Below are 24,780 nucleotides of genomic sequence, written 5' to 3' on the forward strand. Positions count from 1 at the left end.
ACACATGCAACTCGAATACGTAACACTTTATCAAACTGTGCCGCCTCGATTATCTGCGCACTCATTTTCTGTGTTGTTACAGATACAAGTCTATGCTTTATATGCACAGTTTGACAGAATAAGCATTTGTCCCAGTCAGTACCCAGGACATATCCTCGCAATATATGTGTTGATCTGGAAGAGATGCATGTTTCTTTGCTGCTCGATGCTTGTTCTCCATCTGTGTCCATACTACATCCTGATGTTTTATGATGCTGGTGCAACCGCTGAATTTTTCCCTTGTCAGTAAATTGTGCGTAGCAATGTCTATGCCACACAACTGACTCTGCATCTGTTGACTGAAGCACAACTTCGAGTCTATCAATAACATCTCTGTTGCTATCATCTCTGAGTTTACTTCGTGCGGTTACAGCATCTCGGAGTGTCAGCAAACCCTGCTTCCCAGCCTGGTGCACATCCTTGTCGTCCTTCTGACAAATGATACAGAGACTCAGGGATGGTGATGAAGATCGCCTCTTGAGACGAAGCACTGAGTCCATTTTTCTGAAAAGAGATAAGCCATGGTTAACACTCGTACCCAACAAGCATGTTCTCAAATATACAGGTTATAATACTATACTTATAATTAAGTCTTAAATAAGCCGCTCCGAGTGTACACATTTAAACTGTAGCTTAGACAACAATATGTTAGCATGTATATCTTACCTAATGCCATTGCGCTGATTAAGTATGTTAAACACCTTAACTAAGTCCACGGATTGTCGTCCAGCATAAAATGATTCCAATAATCTGAAAGAGAACTTATGAAAAGCAATAACATGAATGAGGCAGTATAACTACCACTACTCCAGGTATCATCCAATATGTTTGCTGTTGTAGAAATAGTCAGTATTGTGATTAATGAGTTGTTTTAACTCTAAACCTTAAGTACTACATTCAGACACCAATAACATATCTGTGGTTAGTGGGAAACCAAATATATGCATTTTTCAAATTTTACTGCGGCCATCTTGGATTTTGTCCTCTGGCGGGGTGCCAGCAGCTTGTATTTGCTTGGTATCAACTTAGTTTGAATTATCCATGCTGAAAGTGTTTTCAAAAGACCAAATACCTACTCTGCTAACATAGTTTTAACCTAAAGCATGAAATAACAAAATTTGACACATCAAATATGTGCGATTTTGGCGGCCATTTTAAATTGCTATTTTGAGCCACTATAAAGCATTTGCCAGCTTGGTAACAACCGGATTCGGATTCAGCATACCCAAATTATGTTAAAAACACTTGTTACCAACTTTTAACAAGAAATGCCTCAAGCATTTTATATAAGGGCCTTTTAGTCTACTTGCCAAGCCTATAGAGCCCTCTTGTGAACCCGGAAATGTTGAGTACCCCAACGTTTTAAGTTAGAAATGTACAGTATGGGTCCCCAGCACTTAGAAACTGCCGGATGCTAACTTGCATATGTTGGGCAATTAGCAAAATTAGCATTAATAGCATTAACCCTATCAAACATAGGCCTGGGACACTGAAATTTCTGTTTCGCTCTATTGCTCCGTTTGAATGCTTCGTGTGAGCAAACTATTTGAAGGATCTGTATGAAATTTGGACATAATACACTTAGACAGATATGCTTTCCGTGAGTGTTCTTATAAAAAATTTCCTGCGATCAAAATTTCATGTGAAAAAATGGATGTAAAAGCCGTGAGTGGAGACATGTTTGGGGAGCAGACATGCATCAAGCAAGGGAAGGGAGTAGGAGGCATGAAGGGCATCTCCACCAACCCTGAGCAGGTCGCCGTGTGGATCCAATCTTTCGGCATCTTCTCCTATCTCTCCAAGTCATTGGATGAGATTTACGACGATGCTGAAGCACCGGATAAGACAATGAAGCCCAACAGACACAAAGAAGAGAAGAGGGTAAAGGACGGTGGAAATTGGACGCGGAGGACCGGGCTAAAATCCTGAGAGTGCTACAGGAAAACTCCCATCCACTCACCATAGAGACCGTGACCCTCCACCATATCATAAATGGCCAGGTGGCAGATGAAAAGGTGAATGTGCAAGATGCATTGAAGATCGGACAGGACATGAGCACACTGTTCTCTTCATCACTTCCTGAGAGATTTCATGCGCCCATCTCAAATAAGGTGGTGACAATGACATTCACCAAAAAAAGAGTGAAGGTCAATGCGAAGATCATATGTGACCTTGAGGCGTTGTTTGCTCGGCTGCTGGTGGTGGGGAGCAAGAGAAGAATGGAGCTCTCTGCCCTCTTTGACTACGAGCTCGGCCCGGTCCCTGCATCCATCATCGATGAGTATGGATGCCTCAGGAAGGGTAACAAGTCTGTGATCGTCCAGCGTCTTGGAATCCTTGCCCCCAATCCCCACCCACCACATGTTGTACTCGTTGATGCATCGTAGCTCATCTACCACGTGGTGTGGCCATCGTCAGGCACTGTGGCTGACCTCGCAGCCAGCATGGGGCACCGGCTTAATCGCTACATCACCGAAACATTTGTCATCTTTGACCGGTATGAGCAAGTCTCTGCCAAAGACCACGAGAGGCAGAGAAGAGCTGGGGAGAGCTCAACAGAGTACCGACTCTCACTGACAACCCCTCTACCTAGCCGCGACAAAGTGATGAAGAACAAGACAAACAAACGGAGACTGGGTGAGCTCCTGTGCACACACAGCATAGGAGATCACATCAAGATGGTCAGCAAAGCAGACAGTATTGTCACTCATGACGAGGCTGACGTCTCCCTCATCTCATACATGTTGGATGCAGCCAGTCGCGGAGCTGAAACTGTCCGCATTCTCAGCGACGACACTGATGTTTTCGTACTCATGGTATATTGGTGCTGGAAGGTGGGTATCACATGTAACCTGCAGATGGAGAGATGGGATGGCACTATTCTCAACATCAATTCGACAGTAGAGAATCTCGGTGAGCAGTGTCGCTCCATCCTGGCTATGCATGCTCTCTCCGGATGTGACACCACCTCCTATCCCGCGGGGAAAGGGAAGGTGTCCGTACTCAAGGCCATGAGAGTAGTACCTGGTGACCTGCTTCACTTCATCGGAGAGGAGGGAGCTACTGATTTACAGATTACAGAGGCAGTGAGTGGTTTCTTCCTGGCTCTGTACAACGAGAGGGAGTCGGCATCTCTGAACGTCGCCAGATATGACATCTACAGAAAGCGCAAAACCCCCCCAGCACTGAAGACACTGCCTCCTACAGAGCGCAACGCTCTCCTCCATGGACGGCGTGCCCATCTACAGGTGCTGCTTTGGAAAGCAGCAGACTGCCCTGACCCACCAGCTGTGGACATAACAGAGTTTGGATGGAATAAGAAGGAAGGCGAGAAGGGAGAGGAAGTCATCATGCCCATCCTGGATGCAAGCCCTGTTGCTCCTCCTGCCGTGTTGGAAATGATCAGCTGTAGCTGCAAAGCTGGGTTAAAGCCCTGTTTAACAGCAAAGTGCAGCTGCGTAGCTGCAGGCCTGGCCTGTACCAGCTACTGCTTCTGCAAAGGCTCTGATAGTACATGTTGCAACACACTCACACACTCACAGCAAGAAGAGCAATATGACAAGAATGTAGAGTCAGGAGAAGAAGATGAAGATGATGAGGATGAGTTTTATGATGAGGATATGCTTTATAACAGTGCAGAGTAGTAGAAGTGCAAGACGCTCTTTCTTGATGGAAGTTTTATGTTGTGTAACTAGTGCACATATACTGAAACGCAAAAGAAACTTACCACCTTTGAAACCTTTAAATATCAACAATAACACTGCGTGTAGTAAATGTGTGAACTTATTTGTGGACAATAGTGTCGTCACTGTCAGACAAAATGGTCACGGATGGTCACTTGAACCTTCAATGGTCACTTCATAGCACAGCTGTTGAACAGCCGTTTTGACTGTCAGTGATTAGCCAAGGGGTACGGGATGATTTTAATGAGCTGCACAAGCTGTCTTGATATTGGCTTTAAAAAGGCCAGTGCAAAATGGGCATTTCAATCAACATGCCACGATTGTCAAGGGATCAACGGCAGCGTGCCCTGGGCATGCTGCAAGGCGGACTGAGCTACCGTGAGGTGGCACGTCGCCTTGGCTGTTCACACCAGACGATATCGGCCCTGGTGGACAGAGACAACCTCCACAACTCTGCAGATGACAGACCTCGATCAGGGAGGCCAAGAGTCACCACTGCAAGGCAGGACAGGCAGATGGTCCGAAGTCACATGCGGGATCGATTCCGTCCAGCATCCCGCACTGCGGCAGAAACTCCGGGGCGTGCAAACCCATGGATCTCCAATGATACTGCACGAAGACGACTGCATGACTATGGTCTGACTGCCAGACGACCATACAGAGGCCCCGTGATGACGGCTGCCCATCGCCGCAACCGACAGAGATGGTGCCAGCAGCATCAGCGGTGGACCTTGGCGCAGTGGAACGAGGTCGCTTTCAGCGATGCGTCAATGTTCTGTGTGGACAGTCCTGATGGGCGTGAGCGTGTCTGGAGAAGAACTGGCGAGCGATATGCCGATTGTTGCATGCGTCAAGCCAACAGGTGGGGTGGCCCAAGTGTGATGGTGTGGGCCGCCATATCAGGTCGGTACAGGACGCCACTGGTGGTTGTGGATGGGAATCTTAACGCCCAGCGGTATGTGGATAACATCCTGCGACCTCATCTGCTGCCATTCCTGCTAGACCACCCAGAACTGAGAACCTTTCAGCATGACAACGCTCGTCCCCATGCTGCTCGCTTTACCACTGCATTTCTCCAAGGCGAGAACATCAACACCATGCAGTGGCCTGCGCTCTCCCCTGACCTGAATCCCATAGAGCACCTGTGGGATGAGCTTGGGAGACGCGTAGTTGGCAGGGCCAGAACACGGGCAGAGCTGCTTCGGACATTGAGGACTGAGTGGGACAGAATCCAGCAGCAATCCATCCAAAGACTGGTAGGCAGTATACGCCGACGATGCACTGCCTGTATCCAAAACAATGGTGGCCACACACGCTATTGAAAGGGGACTGACATTGCACCCTGTGCTGTTCTGTACTGTAGAACAAACTGATGAGATGGTGTATCTTGGTCAAAAACTTGACATGTCATCAATAAAATGACAATGTTTCAATTAGCAATTGTTGGTTTGTTTTATTTTGAACTGTTACAATGTTATTACATTTCAAACAAGTGGTAAGTCCTGCCTTGCAGTGGTGACTCTTGGCCTCCCTGATCGAGGTCTGTCATCTGCAGAGTTGTGGAGGGTGTCTCTGTCCACCAGAGCCGATATCGTCTGGTGTGAACAGCCAAGGCGACGTGCCACCTCACGGTAGCTCAGTCCGCCTTGCAGCATGCCCAGGGCACGCTGCCGTTGATCCCTTGACAATCGTGGCATGTTGATTGAAATGCCCATTTTGCACGGGCCTTTTTAAAGCCAATATCAAGACATCACGTGCAGCTCATTAAAATCATCCCGTACCCCTTGGCTAATCACTGACAGTCAAAACGGCTGTTCAACAGCTGTGCTATGAAGTGACCATTGAAGGTTCAAGTGACCATCCGTGACCGTTTTGTCTGACAGTGAGGACGCTATTGTCCACAAATAAGTTCACACATTTACTACACGCAGTGTTATTGTTGATATTTAAAGGTTTCAAAGGTGTTAAGTTTCTTTGGCGTTTCAGTATATTTTTCAGCTCTGATAATTTTGGGTATACTTGTGTTTTAATTTTGAGAATATTATTTACCCATAGTCATATTATTCTAGTTTGGTATGGTACTTGCCTTTGTTACCTCTAATAACTGTGAATAAAAGTGGAGCAATAGAGCGAAACAGAAATTTCAGTGTCCCAGGCCTATGTTTGATAGGGTTAATGCTATTAATGCTAATTTTGCTAATTGCCCAACATATGCAAGTTAGCATCCGGCAGTTTCTAAGTGCTGGGGACCCATACTGTACATTTCTAACTTAAAACTTTGGGGTACTCAACATTTCCGGGTTCACATTGCTGGCAAGTAGACTATTTTGAGGTTTTACGTCCTGTCTATTACCCTCCCCTGAGGAGAGGGTATTGCATTTGAGTAAATTTGTTTGTTTTTCCGCACATAATAAATATGATTTTCTCTGCAACCGTTGGTCCGATTTACAGGAAATTTTCATATGTGCACCTCCACCTGCAGAATTTTTTTATGATAATTAGGATCTCATAGGTCACATGGTATGGCCGCCATATTGGAAAAACCGAAAAACTTTGCACCTCTATATCTCCGAAAGCGCTGCATAGAAAAAATTGAGACATGGCTCATTGTAAAGAACTCTCCGTGTGGAAGAACATATGTTAATGATGATGTCATAGGTGCTTCCATTTTGACGTCATAAATCGACAAGTAAAAAACTTCATCCGATCAAGATGAAATTTCTTGAGCATCATTGAGGGATATATTGGTGCAGAAAAAAAATGATGTCATCAGTCACGTGGTTCGGTCGCCATAATTGTTTTAACACAAAAGCCTTAAAAATCACAGAAAACATGTCCTGGCGGCAAGGGTCTGCAATCTCTGATTGCTCTTTCGAGTTAAATTTGTCTTCATGAGTATGCGTACTGCTCATCTTCTTAAATTTGTCTTATCGAAGTCTAATGTATTTGATTTTTTGAGCAACTTTGCGACTATCCTTTAAAAGCAGAAAACATATTAAACTTGAACAGCACTCGGTGGAGCACATACCTCCACCAGGCTGAACAGTTTATGTTTTGTATCACAATAATAAGCTGGATCTGGATTGGGACCTGAACCAAAATTTAAATGCCTTCTTCTAGTCACCTAACCAACTCATCCACCAAGTTTTGTCCGAGTCCGTCCATAACGTTTTTGAGATATCATCCTATATATCGTTTTTTGCCCTATCTCTCAATGGTGAAGAATCGTTTACAAATTATAATGTCCTGATCCAGATCTTCACTAGAATCTAAGCAATTCTTCCATATCACACACCCAACCTATCCACCAAGTTTCGTCCAAATCCGTCCATAACTTTTTGAGATATCTTATTCACAAACAGACAAACAAGATAAACAGGGGGTGAAAACATAACCCCCCTCCACCTGGTAATAAATGCAGCTTAAAATAAATTTTAAAAAATGTGAATTTTGTTTCAAAATACAGATTAGTGCATTCTTCTAGGAAAAACGTATGCTAAGCATAGTCAAAGATAATTCCCACGTCGGTTGCCATGGAAGCTACAAGTTTGTTATTGTAACTATGAAATTTGAGTTTGTTCTGTAAACAAACATAGTGGGAGGTGGTCGTGTTCCAAAGAGGGTCTAATTATTGAGCAGGGATTACATGAGTTTTGAACACAGTTAATGTTCTCGATGAGATGAAAGCACCAATAAGTGAGCTTAATCCCACACTCAGAAAGGCCCAGCGGAGGTACTTGACCCATATTTACAACAGACATAGCACACTGACATCTGGAGTGCAAAGCATTCGTAAATACACTAAATCTAATGTTAGCATTGTTTAATTTCTAGTGTATAATCAATCCTCAACTAGCATGTTCGATCTCCCAACCTCCCAGTTGGAAACAAACGGAATGGCAAGAATTATTTTTGTATACTTTTGCTTTCCTCCCTCTCCCTACCCTCCTCCACCCTCTTCTGTGAATTATCCTCAGAGTGCAAGAGCGGAGCAAATCCACTTCAGAGGCACCACTGAGTTTAATCACATCATCTGTCAATTTTGGTCCAATTCCTATCCCTTTTTTCAGGCCAGCTTTGCAAAGAACATGTGAATCTTTGCCTCCCAGAACTGAACCCGTGCCAACATGACTCCAAGTGTATCATGACAGAACTCGGTTACAAGTGGGTACCTTTTATCCTTTCCTTAAAAGTATATTATCTACCTTTGATAAAATCTCACAAATCGTGCTACAGAAAGCTGTTTGATTGTTATTGCAATGTGATCACAAAATTATTCTTCACCCTGACATCTCATTTTGAAGTGGTTAATAAATACCACATAGCTTGTCCAGTGAAACATCTCCAATGTGTCGCATGAAAGGTCCGCAGTCGACTCGGGTTCCAATTCAAGTTTATTTATTTTGTGTATGGCAGTGAACTGTGCCAGGGATCCATGTTCACAGAACGATTTTGTTTACAATATGCCTCTTCGGATCGTTTCCAGGATAGCCGAGAGGTATGCAAACTTTCCTCTGAGCTGTCCAGCCTGGGTTCAAATATCGGACAAGATATGAATTTTCATCCTGGTGTTTCGCAGGCAGGATGAGGCATCAATATGTGTGCCGTCTCTCAGACGGACGTTCAACTTAGCTTTCGCTGGCACCCTGGCCATGTTTCAGATTCCTGACCTGAATGGCAGCTGGGATGGCAATGGCTTACAACTCCATGTAATCATTTATACGGAACTACTTTGGCAGCACCGACACTCTGTAAAGAGTATTGTACAGCTCATAATCCTACCTCTCATGACCTGATGGTCTTGTTTGGGTTCTGATTTTATGTTACAGAACTGCTGGAGGTATATATACTACTGCTTTTGCTCTAATATGTCCAATTTACAATCCCTTGACTAACTGTGGGGGAAGATATGGGGAAAAAGGGCAGGCGGAGAGTTGTGCGCTTCTAAATTGGCTATGCTTCTTTCTGCAACATTTTTAGTTTCGCCCTGAAATTTTTAGTTCCCATTGATGCAAAACTTTAATCAAAGGAGGAACTCGCCTTATAAAATATTTATTGCTAACTTTGATGACATAGGTCACATGCGATAGCGTACATGCGTACGGTAGCGATATTGGATCAAAAAACAACATTTTGACATAATTTTCTCTGAAACCGCACAACTAAAGAAATTGAAACTTAGCATAGTCATCAATTCCCCACGGGGTATATAGGATGATAACGATGACGTCATTGGTGAAGTGGTATTCCAGCCATAATTGGTTGAATTGAAATCCATATCTGAAAAATCTGAAAATTTATATATCTGATCTACAACCCGATATGAGTGAAGGATTAGATTTATGATGTCATATGTTAAATGGTATGGTTGCCATATTGGATTTAAAAAATCAAATTTGGACATCATTTTCTCCGAAACCGCACAACGAAAAATATTGAAACTTGCCATGTGTCATCAACTCCACAAGGGTATATGGGGTGATAACGATGATGTCATCGGTGAAGTGGTATTCCAGCCAGAATTGGTTGAATTGAAATCTTTATCTGAAAAATCTGAAACTTCATATATCTGATCTATGACCCACTGTGAGGGAAGAATTAAATTGATGATGTACATAACCCATGCCACGAAACTATGTGGCATAATAAGGTGCATGGATGATACAGGTGTATGGGCCATAATAGTAGTGTGTTCAGTTAACAATGGCATTTTTGTTCAGAATAAATGTGTGAGGAGAGACTATGTGCTCTACGAGTGGGATTCTAGTTTCACGTGTCTGTTATTAATTTAATTCCATGTTTTTGCTCAACCAGCCTCCTTCCTTTTTGTAGTTTCACACATGTGGCACCAGATTGATCTATTGCTAGCCAGACCTTCACGTAAATCTAGATAAATACATCAGGACTTCAAACATACCTCAGGGTGCTTTTTAAAACGTTCTCTTTGCTCTCCTCTAGAATATTGGCCGTCTTACAGCTGTCCATAGAACATGTCTTTAATTAATCCATGTCAGGTAAGTGTCTTGGTTAGGTCTGAACTTCAACTCGATGAGGATGCTGACATTAGGGGTAGTGCCAGGGTGGGGATAAAGGGAGGGATAAGGCAGCTTACCGTTTGTCCAATTGGAGTGGGCATAATAAGTCCAGGTAAAGGTGTATGGCCCTGTTTGTTATGCCTTCCTCTCTATTTCATGGGTCCGTGGTCATGGTTACATCAATCTCAACCCATAACTGCTCATTCACTGTCTTTAACACCCGCATGACCAGAAAGATGTGGCTCCCCTAAATCATCTCCTCATCCACCGTCTTTTGGTGTCCCTTCCATCATGGAAATGCCCAGCAGGTGGTGCGCACGTGACCGTAAGTCCACATCCACCATTTTGAGACAGAGTGCTACTGAGGAAGCACAACTTTTCCAGAGAGTTTAATGTGGTTTAGTTAATTGCAACAACAAGTGCAATACATTTCCCACCACATTTTGGTTTGAATATGACCTCAGTCTTCTTAATAGTGAAATCAACATGCTGTTGATTGATGTATGCCAACCGCCTTGGGAAGCAAGGAAAATCTGATGTTTTGGGCAGTAACCCTTCGTTCGGCGAAAGGTCCATGCCCAAAATGTCAGCTTCCCACAGTGGATAGCATTCATTAGTTAACATCCTGTTGATTTCCTCATGGTTCTATCTGTCCGCTGATGCTGATCAACACTAGTCTTCACCAGAGAGACTCCTTCTTCATTCTAGTCAGTCTTCTTGAGATTGATTGTGAGACCATAACGCTCTGAGACATTTACAAATCAATCTGTAATGTTCCTGATGTCACAAAGTGTGCTTTCCCTGAGAGAACATCCGTCGGCATATAGGAATTTATGGATTACCAGCTTCCTAATGTATTCATTCACACAAAGTCTGCAAATGTTGGACCACATATTACCAGGAATACAAAACTGGTTGTATACACCCTTTTTGTTGTCTTAAGAAGCATACAACAGTGTTTCTAAGAAGATGGTGTGGAACAAGGGAGGTTCCATAATGCATCCTTGTCTTCCTGCAATTGGCCACACTGAAAGGGTCTTTTTTTTTTTTCTTTTTTTTTTGTATACAAGATCGAGGCTCGTGAAAGAGCGAACATTAATCACAAAGAAAGACAAACCGACACATAAAACATATAACATCGGGAGCGGTGGACAAGATGGGGAGAGAGGGGGAAGGACACAAACACAACATTTGAGAGCAGGGACATCGAGAGATCTGTGGGAGGGAGAGGGCTTTGGGGGGGGGGAGGCAGGGGAGGGGGGGGGCGAGAGGTATAAAACATATGGATACTGCCAGGACTTCCAGGAAAGAAGTTGGAATTTCAAGCAAGGTGGATCTGGGGTGAATTAGCGGGGGTAGAAAAGATCTAGGTTTTGGATGGGGGAAGATAAGAGATGGTGGTGAACAGCTGTTTTGAAGACCTGGAGGGAGGAGTGGGATTGAAGGGAGTGGGGGAGTTTGTTCCAGAGGCGGGAGAAAAGAGGAATGAAAGAGTGAAGGTGAGCAGAGAGCGAGATTTCGGCAGTTTAACCATCAGAGGGTTGCTGGCAGATCTTATCTGATGCGACAACTTTCTCATTCACACAAACCATCGTCATACCATCGTGGAAAGTGCACCGTGGATCCATTTTTGAAGCAGTGTTTTATTGGCGGATGCCCTTCCTGCCACCAACCCTGTTAGTCGCCCCTTGTTACACACAGGGAATTACCAGTGACCTGGTACTCAATTTGTCGACCTCAGAAGGATGACAGGCTGAGTCAACCCCCCTGGCATTAATTCAGCGATCGACCGGGATTCGAACCCAGGATCCTAGGATCCCAAGCCGGCACCCTAACCACTAAACCAACACCAGGCTGTGGAAAGTGCATATGATAAACAATTTTACCCAGGAGGCCAAATATGAGCATCAGCTTCCATAGTCGTTGCAATATAAAAACTTGGTGAAATATACAAATATTTTGAAGAGGTCACATGTATGCTCTTGAAACTTCTCGTCGTGCATTTACTCGTAGTACCACCGATTTACTAAAAAAAAAAAAAAAAATTTTTGTGGAGTAACTTGTAGGAATTTAAACTTGCAGCCTTTTCTGAAAAAAAAGTTATGTATGTGTACAATAAAACATGCACTGCCATGTAGAGTTTTAATACAACCATGTAGGGTTTTGACTATGGCTTTCATGTAAGGTTTTGTTTGACACGCCTCCTTCACCGCAGGTGTGAATGCCCTCCTGGCTACCTGGGAGATCGCTGTGAAATTGATTACAATGACTGCAAGGGAAACAGGTGTCAGAATGGGGCCAACTGTATCGATGCCGTAAATGGCTATACCTGTGAATGCCCTCCAGCATTCAGGTGAACAATGCAATCATTTTTTCTCAACTACTTCCTTGATGTTCTTACCAATTGAAGCAATCATTCACACAATGACTTGGCATCAGTAATGTTAAATCTTACTGACGTCTTGATAAGTGATGCTTATCATGATTAAAATAACAATTTATTTTCATTTTTATTCCTCCCATTCCTTGTGTTTTGTTGTGGTTGATACCAGCGGTCTATTCTGTGAGATCCCACCAATGGTGCTGCCCAGGGCAAGCGTGTGCCAACAACACGAGTGTGAGAATGGTGCGCAGTGTGTGGAGCAACAAGGAGATCCACTCTGCCAGTGTTTGCCTGGATTTGAAGGGGAACACTGCGAGAAGCTCACCAGTGTTAACTTTGTCAACCGCGATGCATACCTACAACTGCCTTCCCCTCAGCAACCACAACATGCCAATATAAGCCTGCAGGTGGTTATAAACTCTGATAGTGTGAAGATACTTCACATAAATTCTCGACAGCATTCCATTTTCAGGTGGTTGTTTTCATTTGCAGGTGAACACCCCTCCTCCTCCCCCCAGCCCCCTCCCCAATCTCCACCCTCCCCACACCCCATCCCAACTCCCCGCTCCCAACTTCCCAAATCCCTCCTAATATTTACACCTACCTGCCAGCTATTTTATGAGGCATTTTCAAAAAAAATTTTACCGTGTACTTTACCATAAGCCAATTTACTTTGGGATTGCATTATATGACCATGATTACCAGTATGCAAACACTACTGTTTAAACAAGCAATATGTAACATTAATGAAGCAAAAAAAAAACAACATTATTTAATTTTCCTCTGATTTAACATTACTATTATTTTATATACAATACATTTCTTCACCACTCTCAGCAAATACATAAACAGCTTTTTATCGTGCTATTTGGAGCATATTCCTCCTAATCCATGTCAGAATTGTGCTCACCAGTAACATTTATGGCTAGTGCCATTTAGCACTTTAATTATAGCTCTATAATACGTGTGTGTGTGTGTGTGTGTGTGTGTGTGTGTGTGTGTGTGTGTGTGTGTGTGTGTGTGTGTGTGTATATATATATATATATATATATATATATATATATATATATATATATATGTATATATATTATATGTATATATATGTATATATATATATATATATATATATATATATATATATATATATATATATATATGTATATATATATATGTATGTATATATATTATATGTATATATATGTATATATATATATATATATATATATATATATATATATACGTGTATATATATATATATATATATATATATATATATATATATATATATATATTGTGGCGGATCTCTCAAACGTCGGCTCTCCCCTTATCTAGAGGGGGTTAATCCCCTTGTCTTTGATCTGGCCGACGCGATCCTGGAAGTTATAACGTCCTTGCCGGGCAGCGTTAGGTAGGGTTTTTTAGGCCTAGGGATTCGCTACTACCTAAGTACTAACGCTGACCAGAAACGAGGGAATAACTCCCGCTCGAATCACAGATATTGATGGAAATGCCGAGCGGATAGCGATTCGCGATCCGAGCTGTTATCAAGTGACTAGACCCGATTATAGCGGTTCCGATCGTGCCACATTTACCCAATGGAGAAAAGACTAGGACGATCAGATTAAGGAGAAACCAGAAAGAACAAGGCAATGTATTAACAAATGTACAAAGAAGAGGAAAAGAAAGAATGTACAAGAAAGAAAGAGGAAGGAAAAGTACACAGGGCAGTCTTAACTACAGTCTTAACTTATTCCCTGGACTCGGGCCCGCTCGCTCTCAGATTCGGTCTCAGACTTCCGACTCACACGGGGATGCAGATGGTAGGGTGGAAGGTCCGGCGATGGTGTCCAGGCTCCGGTCCGGCTCCGGTCCTCGATCCGTACCAGCAGATGAAACCCGGCAGGCAGCTCTCCACGTAGCGTAGCGCGAGCGGACAATTATCGTGACGGGGAAAGGTAAGCTTGGGCTATCGGCAGCTTGGGCTGGTTCGCTGGTTTTGGCTTACTGGCCCCGCCTTGATGGCTGGTTGACGTGGCCGCACCTTCATCCTAGTGCTCCGCCCCCTTTTCGGGCCTTACCTCGTGGGTTTCTGGGCTGGTTTGAGCGGAAGCCCAGCGAGGTTGCGAATGCTGCTGGCAAAGGCATGTAACAAATTGGGAGGTGCCATGGGGCACAGACTGGGGAGCGCTTAATGGCGTCGCTTGGAAGGGAGGCTGCCAAAATGAACGGATGGGGCCTACTCTTATTTGTTTGACGCAACGCAGATTCAACTACTGGGAATGGCCTTATCTAAACACACACTATGAAATAACTGACGTCCTATGGTGACCTACGTGTTGCTTGTGGCCTACCTATGGGGTGCTACCTTTAACCTTTAATGATGTTATATTTACAAGTGTGGGTTCTCAAAACCGCAACAATATATATATATATATATATATATATATATATATATATATATGTATATGTATGTAAGGCAGGATAGGCCCTACTATTCTTCTGCATTTACAGCAAAACCTTTAATGTTTAAATTCCCTTTTAGCAAGCTCCCCTTCATTCATGAAAGTTGTCACCTCTCTCGCTTTAGTCTAGAGGTGGGGGTTAGGATATGGGTATAGAGGGGGAGGTGGGGAAAATATATTTTGGGTAATGGCTAATAATCCCTCACCCCCTACCCCCCCCCCCCTCCCCCCGGTCTGGATCAGGGGTCGGTAAACCACTTGCTCTGTGGCACGTGTACAGGAAAAACTTATAAGTCCCCCCGCCCCCTCGTAGGGAGTGTGGGGTTGTGCCCATGACCTGACCCTGGGTACTACCAACACGTTTGCAAAATTTGGTGGAGGTCAGCTCAACCCTGGCTTTTCTTTGATTTTTCAGACAAACATATATAATTCCCTGATTTAATATATGTACATGTAGTGGGATATTTGTGAGTCCGAGTAGCGCAACAATTTTGGTTAACCATATTGGAATTGTCACTCTTTCATTTAAATGCTGAAAATGATGTTCAAAGACTATTGTATTTGACTTACAGTTTTTGTCCCAGCAACGGTAGCGTAAAAGTGCCCCAGCTAGTGTCAGTGGAAGTGATCAGTCACTGAAAACGCACACATGGCGCATTGTGAAAGGCCTCATGAGCATTCATACGTCATTTCAAAAGTCCCGTATTCCAAGGTGTGTCTATATGGTGCCCATTGTCATACATTTTTAATTCATGGTATGATATTTAGCTCGGCTGGCATTCCTCCCTCTTTGTATCCAATTGTTCTGTAAATGTTAAGCAGTAACTGAGTCTGTGGGGGAAAATGGCCTCTAAAGGTGGTTCTATATTGATTTCCTCATTCAACTCATTCAACTTCCTCATTCAACTCACACTCTTACAATGTCTCTCCGAAAAGACCGACTGGAAAACCCTCCCATCCACTTTCTGAATAATCCTCTCCAAGAAGTTCTGTCACTCAAGCTTTTGGGTCTCACTATTTGCCATGATCTTTCCTGGGAAAACCACATTTCAAATCTGGCCTCCAAAGCCAGTCGCCGACTGGGCATCCTCCGTCGTGCGAAGTCCTTCCTTGGCACACCTGAGCTCACCACATACAAGGCTTTCATCCACAGCTCTATGGAATACTGCTCTCCCCTCTGGTCTGGTGCTCCTGCCTCACACCTAGGCCGTCTTCACGCTGTTGAAACCAAAGTGTTCAGAATCATTGGAATCTCCCACGACGAAGCTAACTCCAAGGGCCTTTCACTCACTCACCACAGGCAGGTTGGTGGTCTTTCCGTCTTCTACCGACTCCTCTCTGGCCTTGCCCCCCCAGCCCTCTCTGGGCTCTGTCCCCCAAATATTCCTACAGGTCGCACAAGATCTGCCTGCAACCCTCTTATGGTTAAACTGCCAAAATCAAGACTTTCTGCTCACCTTCACTCCTTCATTCCTCTTTTCTCCCGCCTCTGGAACAAACTCCCTCACTCTCTTCAATCCCACTCCACCCTCCAGGTCTTTAAAACAGCTGTTCACCACCATCTCTTATCCTCCCCCATCCAAAACCTTGATCTTTTCTACCCCCGCTAATTTCGGTCCCCTTGTGTTTTATACCTCTCCCCCCCCCCCCTCCCCTTCCCACGCCTCCTGCCCCCAAGCCCTCTCCCTCCCACACTTCTCCCTGCTCTCAAATGTTGTGGTTGTGTGCTTCCCCTTCTCTCCCCATCTTGTCTTCCGCGCCCTCTTTTTGTATATTTTGTTTGTCTGGTTGATTTGTTTGTGAAATAAATGTTAGCTCTTTCACGAGCCTCGATTCAGTATACAAACTTACATCAATAATAATAACCTTCCTTTCACATCGTGAGGCGCATCGGAGCTACTGAGGTAGTTTAATTGGCTAAGGAGGACAATCCTGGGCAGGTAGCCACTCAGACGTAAAAAATAAAACTTACACCAAACAGGAGACAGATCATATCAGCCAATGTCTAATGATTGTGCAACCTTTTCGGACGGTCTGGAATACCATCATCTGCATGGGTTTGCATTTTTTAGATCATCTATTTCTTCACCATGTCTTAAAGACGATATTTGAGGGAACAGAAGCTTGGTCATCTAGTCATCCATTTCCGTCAAGTCGTATCTGACGTCTGGTGATGTTCATGATCAGATTTCTCCCAACATCCCTGTCCTGCACTGCTTTCTGAAGCTCTGGCAGAGACCGCTTGGTTACATCCTTTACCCCATCCATCCAGCATATACAAGGTCTGACTCCTCCTCTTCCTCCCTCAACCATACCCAGGATGGTTGACTTATCCAGACTTTCATTTTCTACATACATGATGTGCCCAAAGTATGACAGTTTCTGGTTTAGCATCAGCACTTCTTTTGTACATGGTGGTCTCATTTCTTCAAGCACTCATTTGTTTGTTCCTCTTGCAGTTCATGAATTTTTAACATTCGTCTCCAAAACCACATTTCAAAACTGTCGATCTTCTTCTTTTCTTTCTCCTTCACTGTCCACGACTCACATCCATACATTGCCACTGGAAACACCAGATCATTCACCACCCCCTCCCCCTCTTGGTTTGTTTTGTGACATCTTTGTCTTTCCAGATCGTAGGCAATCCTGACATTACTGTACTCCACAATGCTATAACCATCTATTAAGTTCTCCTCCATATTCTCCACTCACTTCAATCTTGGAACTCAGGAAGATGAAACTCTCCACTACATCTCCCAATCTGAACACATCGATCTTCTCAATTGACACGATTTTAGTCTTGATGAGGTTTAAATAAAGCCTGGCTTCCTTCTTCACTGTCTGCAGCAGTTTTATCAAGTCCTCTTTACTTTCTGCCAACAGAGCGGTATCGTCAGCATCCCTCATGTTGTTGATACATCTTCATCCAATCTTGACCACAACCTCTATCTCATCCTAGTTTGATTTCCTCATGATGTACTCACTATACAGATTTTACAAGCAAGGGGAGAGAAAGCAGCCCTGTGTGGCCCGTGTGTTGAAGTAAGGAGGGGGGTGAGGGAGGCAGGAGAGAAAGGGGATTCATCACCTTTTCGTTGAATATATGCTCGTGAATGTGGCGTTCATCACGTTTCTGAGTTAAGTGTAATGCCGATCAGGAAGAAGAAGAAGCCTTACTACCAACTTCGTACACTTCTGGAATTGTTTGATTTATTTGTATTCAAATGTCTGGTGATTGTTTTGTATTTATTTATGCGAATGTGTACTTGTATATAACTGTCATTAATTAAAAAAGGCTTCGGCACTATCGAGCGATTTAGGCACTATCGAGCGATATTGAGCGAAATCCCAAAAAACGAACTTTTTTTTTTGCCTAAAACACTCCCAGGCACTCACTAATGAACCTTTGAAAGTTTGATGAAGATCCGTTCAGCCATCTCTGAGAAAAATGGCGACACACAGACACACAGACCAACATCTCTCTTATATAGTAGATAACAGCTGCCCATGTTTCTCAGCATATGTGATCCCATTACCTTGGTAGAGTGATTGGTGTGTTGGAACAAGGCAGCAGTCAATGGTGTGTGTGTGTGTGTGTGTGTGTGTGTGTGGCATTCTTAGGGTAAATCACAGTCATTTGAAGAGAATGTGCACATTATCAACAACATGGTTCTCCATCCATAAGAAATGCTGGAGTTTGGGCAAAGTCAACTGCTCCACAGGAAGAATGCTGTGTTGGAAGCAACAAGTAGACACGACAGGTTCTCATCTGGACCAATGCTGTGATAAACTATGAAGAGTACCACTGATATATGAATATCCATCTAAAGTGGACGAAGCAAACTCCTTGATGTTGGTATTCTGTCTTGCATTCCACGATTGTACATCGCTGAGGTTGGATCTGGCAAGAATCATGTTTATGACGAGTTTCACGATTAGAAGCCATTGCTTTTTTTTACAGACTAATCGAAGATCTGATTAGACATGGGACAAGATGCAGTTCACAAAATAATAACTTCAGATGCAGCCCCAGGTCCTGGAATCAGTTAAGACATCCTCTTTGGAAGGAATGCAAACAACTGGAACAGGACTTCTTCCAGTGACTCACCAACAACATTCCAAGGCTTTGCAGGAAGTCTGTTTTCAGCACCGAGGGTACACACACCACGTATTGAGCCGAATAGGAGTACCGCTGGTTACTGTTTGTACAGATTCTTTGAGTTACATCTCCAGACATGGGGAAAATGCGTTCATAATATTGATTATGAAAAATCATAATATTGATTACAATTTGCATGAAACACGAGTGATTTTCAGTTGTCGATCACTAATAAAAGAAGTTGCTTCTTGTCTTAACTTGCATCAAATAATTTCTCTCTTTTTGAACATCCATATATAACTATGGCAGTTTTCTTTTATCATTGGCTTTTACATTTATTTATTTTTTCTCTCAATTGATTATTTTCAACCATTTGACGTTTCAACCGTTTTATCCTGGTGTTGGCTTAGCAGTTAGGGTGCCGGCTTGGGATCCTAGGATCCTGGGTTCAAATCCCAGTCAAATGCTGAATTGACGCCAGGGGGGTTGACTCAGCCTGTCATCCTTCTGAGGTCGGCAAATTGAGTACTAGCTCACTGGTAATTCCCCGTGTGTTGCAAGAGGCGACCAACAGGGTTGGCGGCAGGAAGGGCATCCGGCCACAAAACATTGCTTCAAGAAGGGGACCACGGTGCCCGAAAAAGGCTGACCCTGCTCTGCAGGGGAGGAAATGGCCTCTAAGGTGGTACATAAGAATAAAATGATTATCAGATTCTATCATTATCATTCATTATCATATTCTCTATCTCTACGTCTACCTCTACCTCTCTCTCTCTCTCTCTCTCTCTCTCTCTCTCTCTCTCTCTCTCTCTCTCTCTCTCTCTCTCTCTCTCTCACACATTTGATGTAATGGCGGTGGTCATTTGACAAAATATTCGTTTTTTTGCGATTTGGAGGGTGGAGGTGGTCAAAATGATCGTTCATGACTGCTGTGGATTCAGTTTTGTTTAAAAAATAATTCACGAGCAAAGCACACGACTTCTTTCGCTTATGTAGTTCACGATACTAGCATTCCATGTTTTTCATGCCGACGTTACGCCTAATCCATGTAAGCGAAAGCTTTGCCTCAACCCTGATTTTTTTTCTTTTTTAATCTTGAGGATGAGGGAAAGTATTGTGCTGTTTCCTTGCAGCTCTGTGCATCATGATTGCACGGACAGCTCAGGTTCGGAATGCAATGTTGAGCGTGTGGATGTATTAATGGATGTGGCATACCATGCTGGCAGCAGGGCTGTCATCAGACTGCTCTGTTTTGTACCAGACATACCGGCGGGGCCACCTTCATGCTCTACCCTCACCACCATAATCGGAGTGGACACTGACTTCCTTGGCATGTCGCTGAGAACAGAGTGCTGATTCACCTCCAGCCCGCTGTTGCCCCTGCCATGACTTGTTTGTGTTTAGTTTAAGGGTTAGGGGTTAATGGTGTTCGAGTGATACATGCATGCAAACTTACTCATGGACCCATGATTTTTTTTGTCTTGCTGCTCCATGGAGGTGGCTACGGATGAAGACAGTGGGGTGCTGTTATATAATGGCTATAGGGATGGAGTGGCAGTGGAGCTGTTTCATGGCCGTGTACGAGTCAGTTACGACAAAGAGAATTCTCCCGCTGCTACCCTATACAGGTACCGATTTATTTATTTCTGTACACAAAGTCGAGGCTCGTGTAAGAGCTAACACATAAAACACATAAAAATATAAACAGAAACACATGAAAAATATAATAAAGGGAGCAGGAGACAAGAGGGGGAGAGAGAGGGAAGCACAACAACAGTAGAGAACAGACATCGGGAGATCTGTGGAAGGGAGAGAGCTGGAGTGAGGTACACAGGATAAACAAGATGGACACTACAAGGACTAGCCTGGTGTTGGCTTAGCGGTTAGGGTGCTGGATTGGGACCCTAGGATCCTGAGTTCGGATCCCGGTCGATCATTGAATTAACGCCAGCGGGGTCGACTCAGCCTGTCATCCTCCTAAGGTCGGCATAATTGAGTACCAGTTCACTGGTAATTGGGGCACTGCATCAGCGGCACAAACGCGCTTCCAGAGAATTGTGCAACCAGCAGCCACAGGCTGCATGCAAAATCAACAACTACAAGGACTTTCAGGAAAGAACGGAATTTGAAAAAGGTAGATTTAGGGTATATTAACGGGGGTAGAAAAGATCAAGGTTTTGGATGGGGCAAGATATTAAGAGATGGTGGCACAAAATGTCTCTTTCTACGAACACGTGAACCTTTTCATGAACTAAAATGTGGGTGACCACACTTTTATACAACGACGTTGCAAATCCCTTTTCACATTATCTATCTATTTCTGTTTCCCCATTTCCTATTTTCTTTCATTATAGCTGCAATGCAATGCCCTCATTGCTTCGGGGATCGTTTCATTAGAACCCCCAAATCCATTTCCTCTGCAATACTCTGTTAAATTGTCCCATTTTCAACGCCCTCCATGCCTCAATTAGTTCCACTTGCCCCAATGGTTTTGCTCTAATCCGCATTAAATTTCACTCCCATTTCTAGACTTGACTCCCGGAGGAATGCATATCATTCTGGATCTATCATTATTATTCACAGTTCTTCATTTATTCTTCATGATATTTTGTGGAGATTCCTCATATTTACTTTAGTTGGAGCATATTGTATTCTTCACATATTTGGCAGTTAGATATGTAGAAAAATGCTAGTCAAGGCCGAGCATGATTTTTTTTAGAACGGAGGCATCATTACACATTCCTTGTTCACTTGGTCGTTATCCACTTATGATTCAGATACAGTTGAGCATAATCAAAGGACTCTTTATATTTTAAGAAGGATACGTCGGGGCGGGTGTGTGTCGAGGGGTGGAGTGGGCAGTGTACGTAGTAAATGAAAATGAATACCCTAGTAATATGATTAGGGTAGTTAGTTTTGAAGGGATGCAATTTTATATTGTACTGTTGCTGAAACATTATGTAGAAAAAGAGTGCAAGTGTTCAGAACATGAGTGAGACAGATTTGAAGAGTTTCTTGAGTTTATCGAGTGTGGAAGTGATGACGTAATGACCTATCCAAAGCATCATCTGTGAACTACGCATCATAGAGGTTTCGCCCCTCTAATCCCAGAATCTCTCCAAAAAAACAAATAGCGGCTCCACAACAGTAGCTAATCATATATATATATACACACGCACACACACACACACACACACACACACACACACACACACATATATATATATATATATAGTTGTGTGTCAGTGTACGGTGCATGTACGAAGCCTTTGATTGCATTTCTACACAATTCCATACCCTTTGGCCAATCTACACCAAATTCTGCATACATCTGGGAAGAAGAACCCATAGTCAGGTCATGGGCACAACCCTCGCTCCCCCCCCCCCCCCCCCCCCGTAAGGTAAATTTTCTGGGCGTATGTGGCCATCGGAGAATTATATAAAAACAACGACAACATGAGACTGAGGAGAAACTGACCCCAAACAAAGAAATGAGGCCATTTGGTCCAACATTGCCGTGGTGCACTCTCGGGTTATTCTTTGCTACCGCTTTGCACATCAACCTCTTTGATAGTTTACGAAAGTCTAAATAACCTGATCTTGATCAGGTGACCAAACTTGTTTTGTATTCCATGGTTAAATTGTACCCATTTGTTTTTTTGTTTTTTTTCATACTACTTTATCCCACATATTGTTTCCAATGATACTTAGCTCCAAACTAAATGCATTATGAAAGCTTGATTTCCAATGATTTCCATATTACTGTTTCCTGAATTGCAATTGATGATGAAGACATTCTTCTTTTTCAATCGTCTGCATTTGATCCTGATGACTCTGATTTTCTGATCCTGATGCTGTAAATGCAAAATAAAGTGATAATCATAATATAACTTGTAAAAGCCGTGCAGTATATGCTACTCAATACATGCTGGACATTAATTGTAAATTTAACAGAATTCACACACCATGGATGGGGAAAAAATAGTTACTGTATGCTTAAGTTGAGAGATAAAGTGAAAACTCTGACTTGTAGTATCTATCTATCAGAGATAAATAATGTCATGCTGAAACTACAACGACACTGGGTAGCGCGCATCAGGCTGAACAGTTTACGTTTTGTAGCCATTGCTTAGTTGGATCTGGATCTGGACCTGAACCAAAATTGAATTGACTTGTTCTTGTCACCTACCCAACTCATCCACTAATGTTTGTCATAAAAAAATGAGGAATTACAAAAAATAAATTGAAAAATTTAAAAAATCCCTGGATCCGAATCTTCACCAAAATCGAATCAATTCGTCCTTGTCAAACACCCAACCTGTCCAGCAGATTTCATCCAAATCCGTCCACAACTTTTTGAGATATCGTGCTATGCATCGGTTTTAACCCTGTCTCTCAATTGTGAAGAATCACTTAAAGAATTAAAAAATTCTCGGATCCTGATCCAGATCCGGCTCTTCACCAAAATCAAATCAATTCGTCGTCACACACCCAACCTGTTCACCAAATTTCGTCTGAATCCGTCCATAACCTTTTGAGATATCGTGCTCACAGAGAGACAGACAGACAGAAACAAACAGAATGACAAGGGTGAAAACATAACCTCCGTTCACCTTCGGTGGCGGAGGTAATGATCCTTCAACTATATTATGATGAGAACAGTGAGGTATTGGTGTAGAAATCCAGTGTGAAATTGTTACCATGTGGCAATGCGTACCACCACGCCATTAGCATGGGAAACCGCATTGATGTTTCTCCGAACAACAACATTCATGTTGCCTGCATCGATGGGATTCTTTCGGTCAAGCGTCTTCTTTTTGACATTTGTGGTCACATGTCGGACCAGTATGTGGCAAAACTGGTGTTTTTCATTAAAGTCAATAAGGGCATCCATGAGAACTCCCCGCGGGTGCCAAGTATGACGCCCACACCCAGGTCAGGCATGCAAGACCGGTGGTGCCATGACACAAATTAACACCAGCCGAATCCAAATGCTGCCTTTTTGAACGACTTTACCCCCGAGGTGGGGAATGAGGGAAAGACAATTAATTTGCTTTTGGTTTCTTTCCTTGTAAGATCTTCAAAGGAAGTATTTTGAGAGCTTTTTTTTCTTTTCTTGGAAGATTGTTTTTTTGGAACGAATCTGCTAACTGGGTGGTCAGTATTTCATGCGAGCTCATACTAATTAAGCATTTGTGGTATACACAGTTTGGCCAAAAAATTTTTGATGTCGCACTAACTCGTGTGGTTTAACAGAATCTTAGCTCTTTCACGAGCCTCGATTCAGTATACAAAAAAAAAAAAAAAAAAAAAAAAATTTTTTTTTCGGATTAATCCCCGCCGACCTCGAAACCCCTGCGCTACACACAAAACGCAAACTAAACTGTCAGCCTAAACCACACACATGCAACAAATTAAATATTCAATTGCAAAATAGGCGAAGTCGTGCTAAGATGTTAATTTTTTTACCCTGCGCTAAACAAAGCGAAAAGCAGGGTTAGGCATTCAGGTGCGTACGTACGTGTGTCCATGTCTGCATTTTTGAAATTCATTTTCTCTGCAACCGTTGGTCTGATTGACACGAAATTTTAGTCTCGGAGCACCTCCCCCTTTATAATTTTTTATTCATAATTATGATGTCATAGGTCACGTGGTACAGACGCCATCTTATTTACCCTGCACTCGAGAAGCGAAAACAGGGTTAGGCATTCGGTTGCGTACGTAAGTGTGGCGTACGTGCGTGCGTGTCTGCATTTTAAAAATTCATTTTCTCAGCAAACGTTGGTCCGATTGACATGAAATTTTACAATAGGAGCGCCTCTGCCTGTATAATTTTTTATTCATAATTACGGTGTCATAGCTCACGTGGTACAGACGCCATCTTGGAAAAACGTTACACCTCTATATCTGCGAAACCGATCAATGGAAAAAAATTGAAACAAGGCTCATTGTGAAACAAGTCAAGTACTCCCCTTGGGAAATAAGATGTTATTGATGATGTCATCAGTGCCTTCATTATGATGTCATATTTTGACAAGTACAATGCTTTATTGATCTGATCAGTATGAAAAAAAAAATT

General features: G+C 43.1%; 1 protein-coding gene across 2 annotated transcripts in view; it reads left to right on the top strand.

Moving 5' to 3' along the window:
* The window catches only part of LOC137423189 (slit homolog 2 protein), a 559,055-nt gene that overhangs the window by 509,135 nt on the left and 25,140 nt on the right, over positions 1 to 24,780 (top strand). For both annotated transcript variants that reach the window (XM_078774590.1, XM_078774591.1), the window contains 4 exons: positions 7,793 to 7,886; positions 11,973 to 12,110; positions 12,310 to 12,547; positions 20,199 to 20,329. In XM_078774590.1, coding sequence (XP_078630716.1) covers positions 7,793 to 7,886; positions 11,973 to 12,110; positions 12,310 to 12,547; positions 20,199 to 20,329 — 601 coding nt within the window. The remainder of the gene's footprint in view (positions 1 to 7,792; positions 7,887 to 11,972; positions 12,111 to 12,309; positions 12,548 to 20,198; positions 20,330 to 24,780) is intronic.

This window comes from Myxine glutinosa, chromosome 3, assembly GCF_964187855.1.
Source record: "Myxine glutinosa chromosome 3, kmMyxGlut1.1, whole genome shotgun sequence".
In the NCBI taxonomy this organism is placed as follows: Eukaryota; Metazoa; Chordata; class Myxini; order Myxiniformes; family Myxinidae; genus Myxine; species Myxine glutinosa.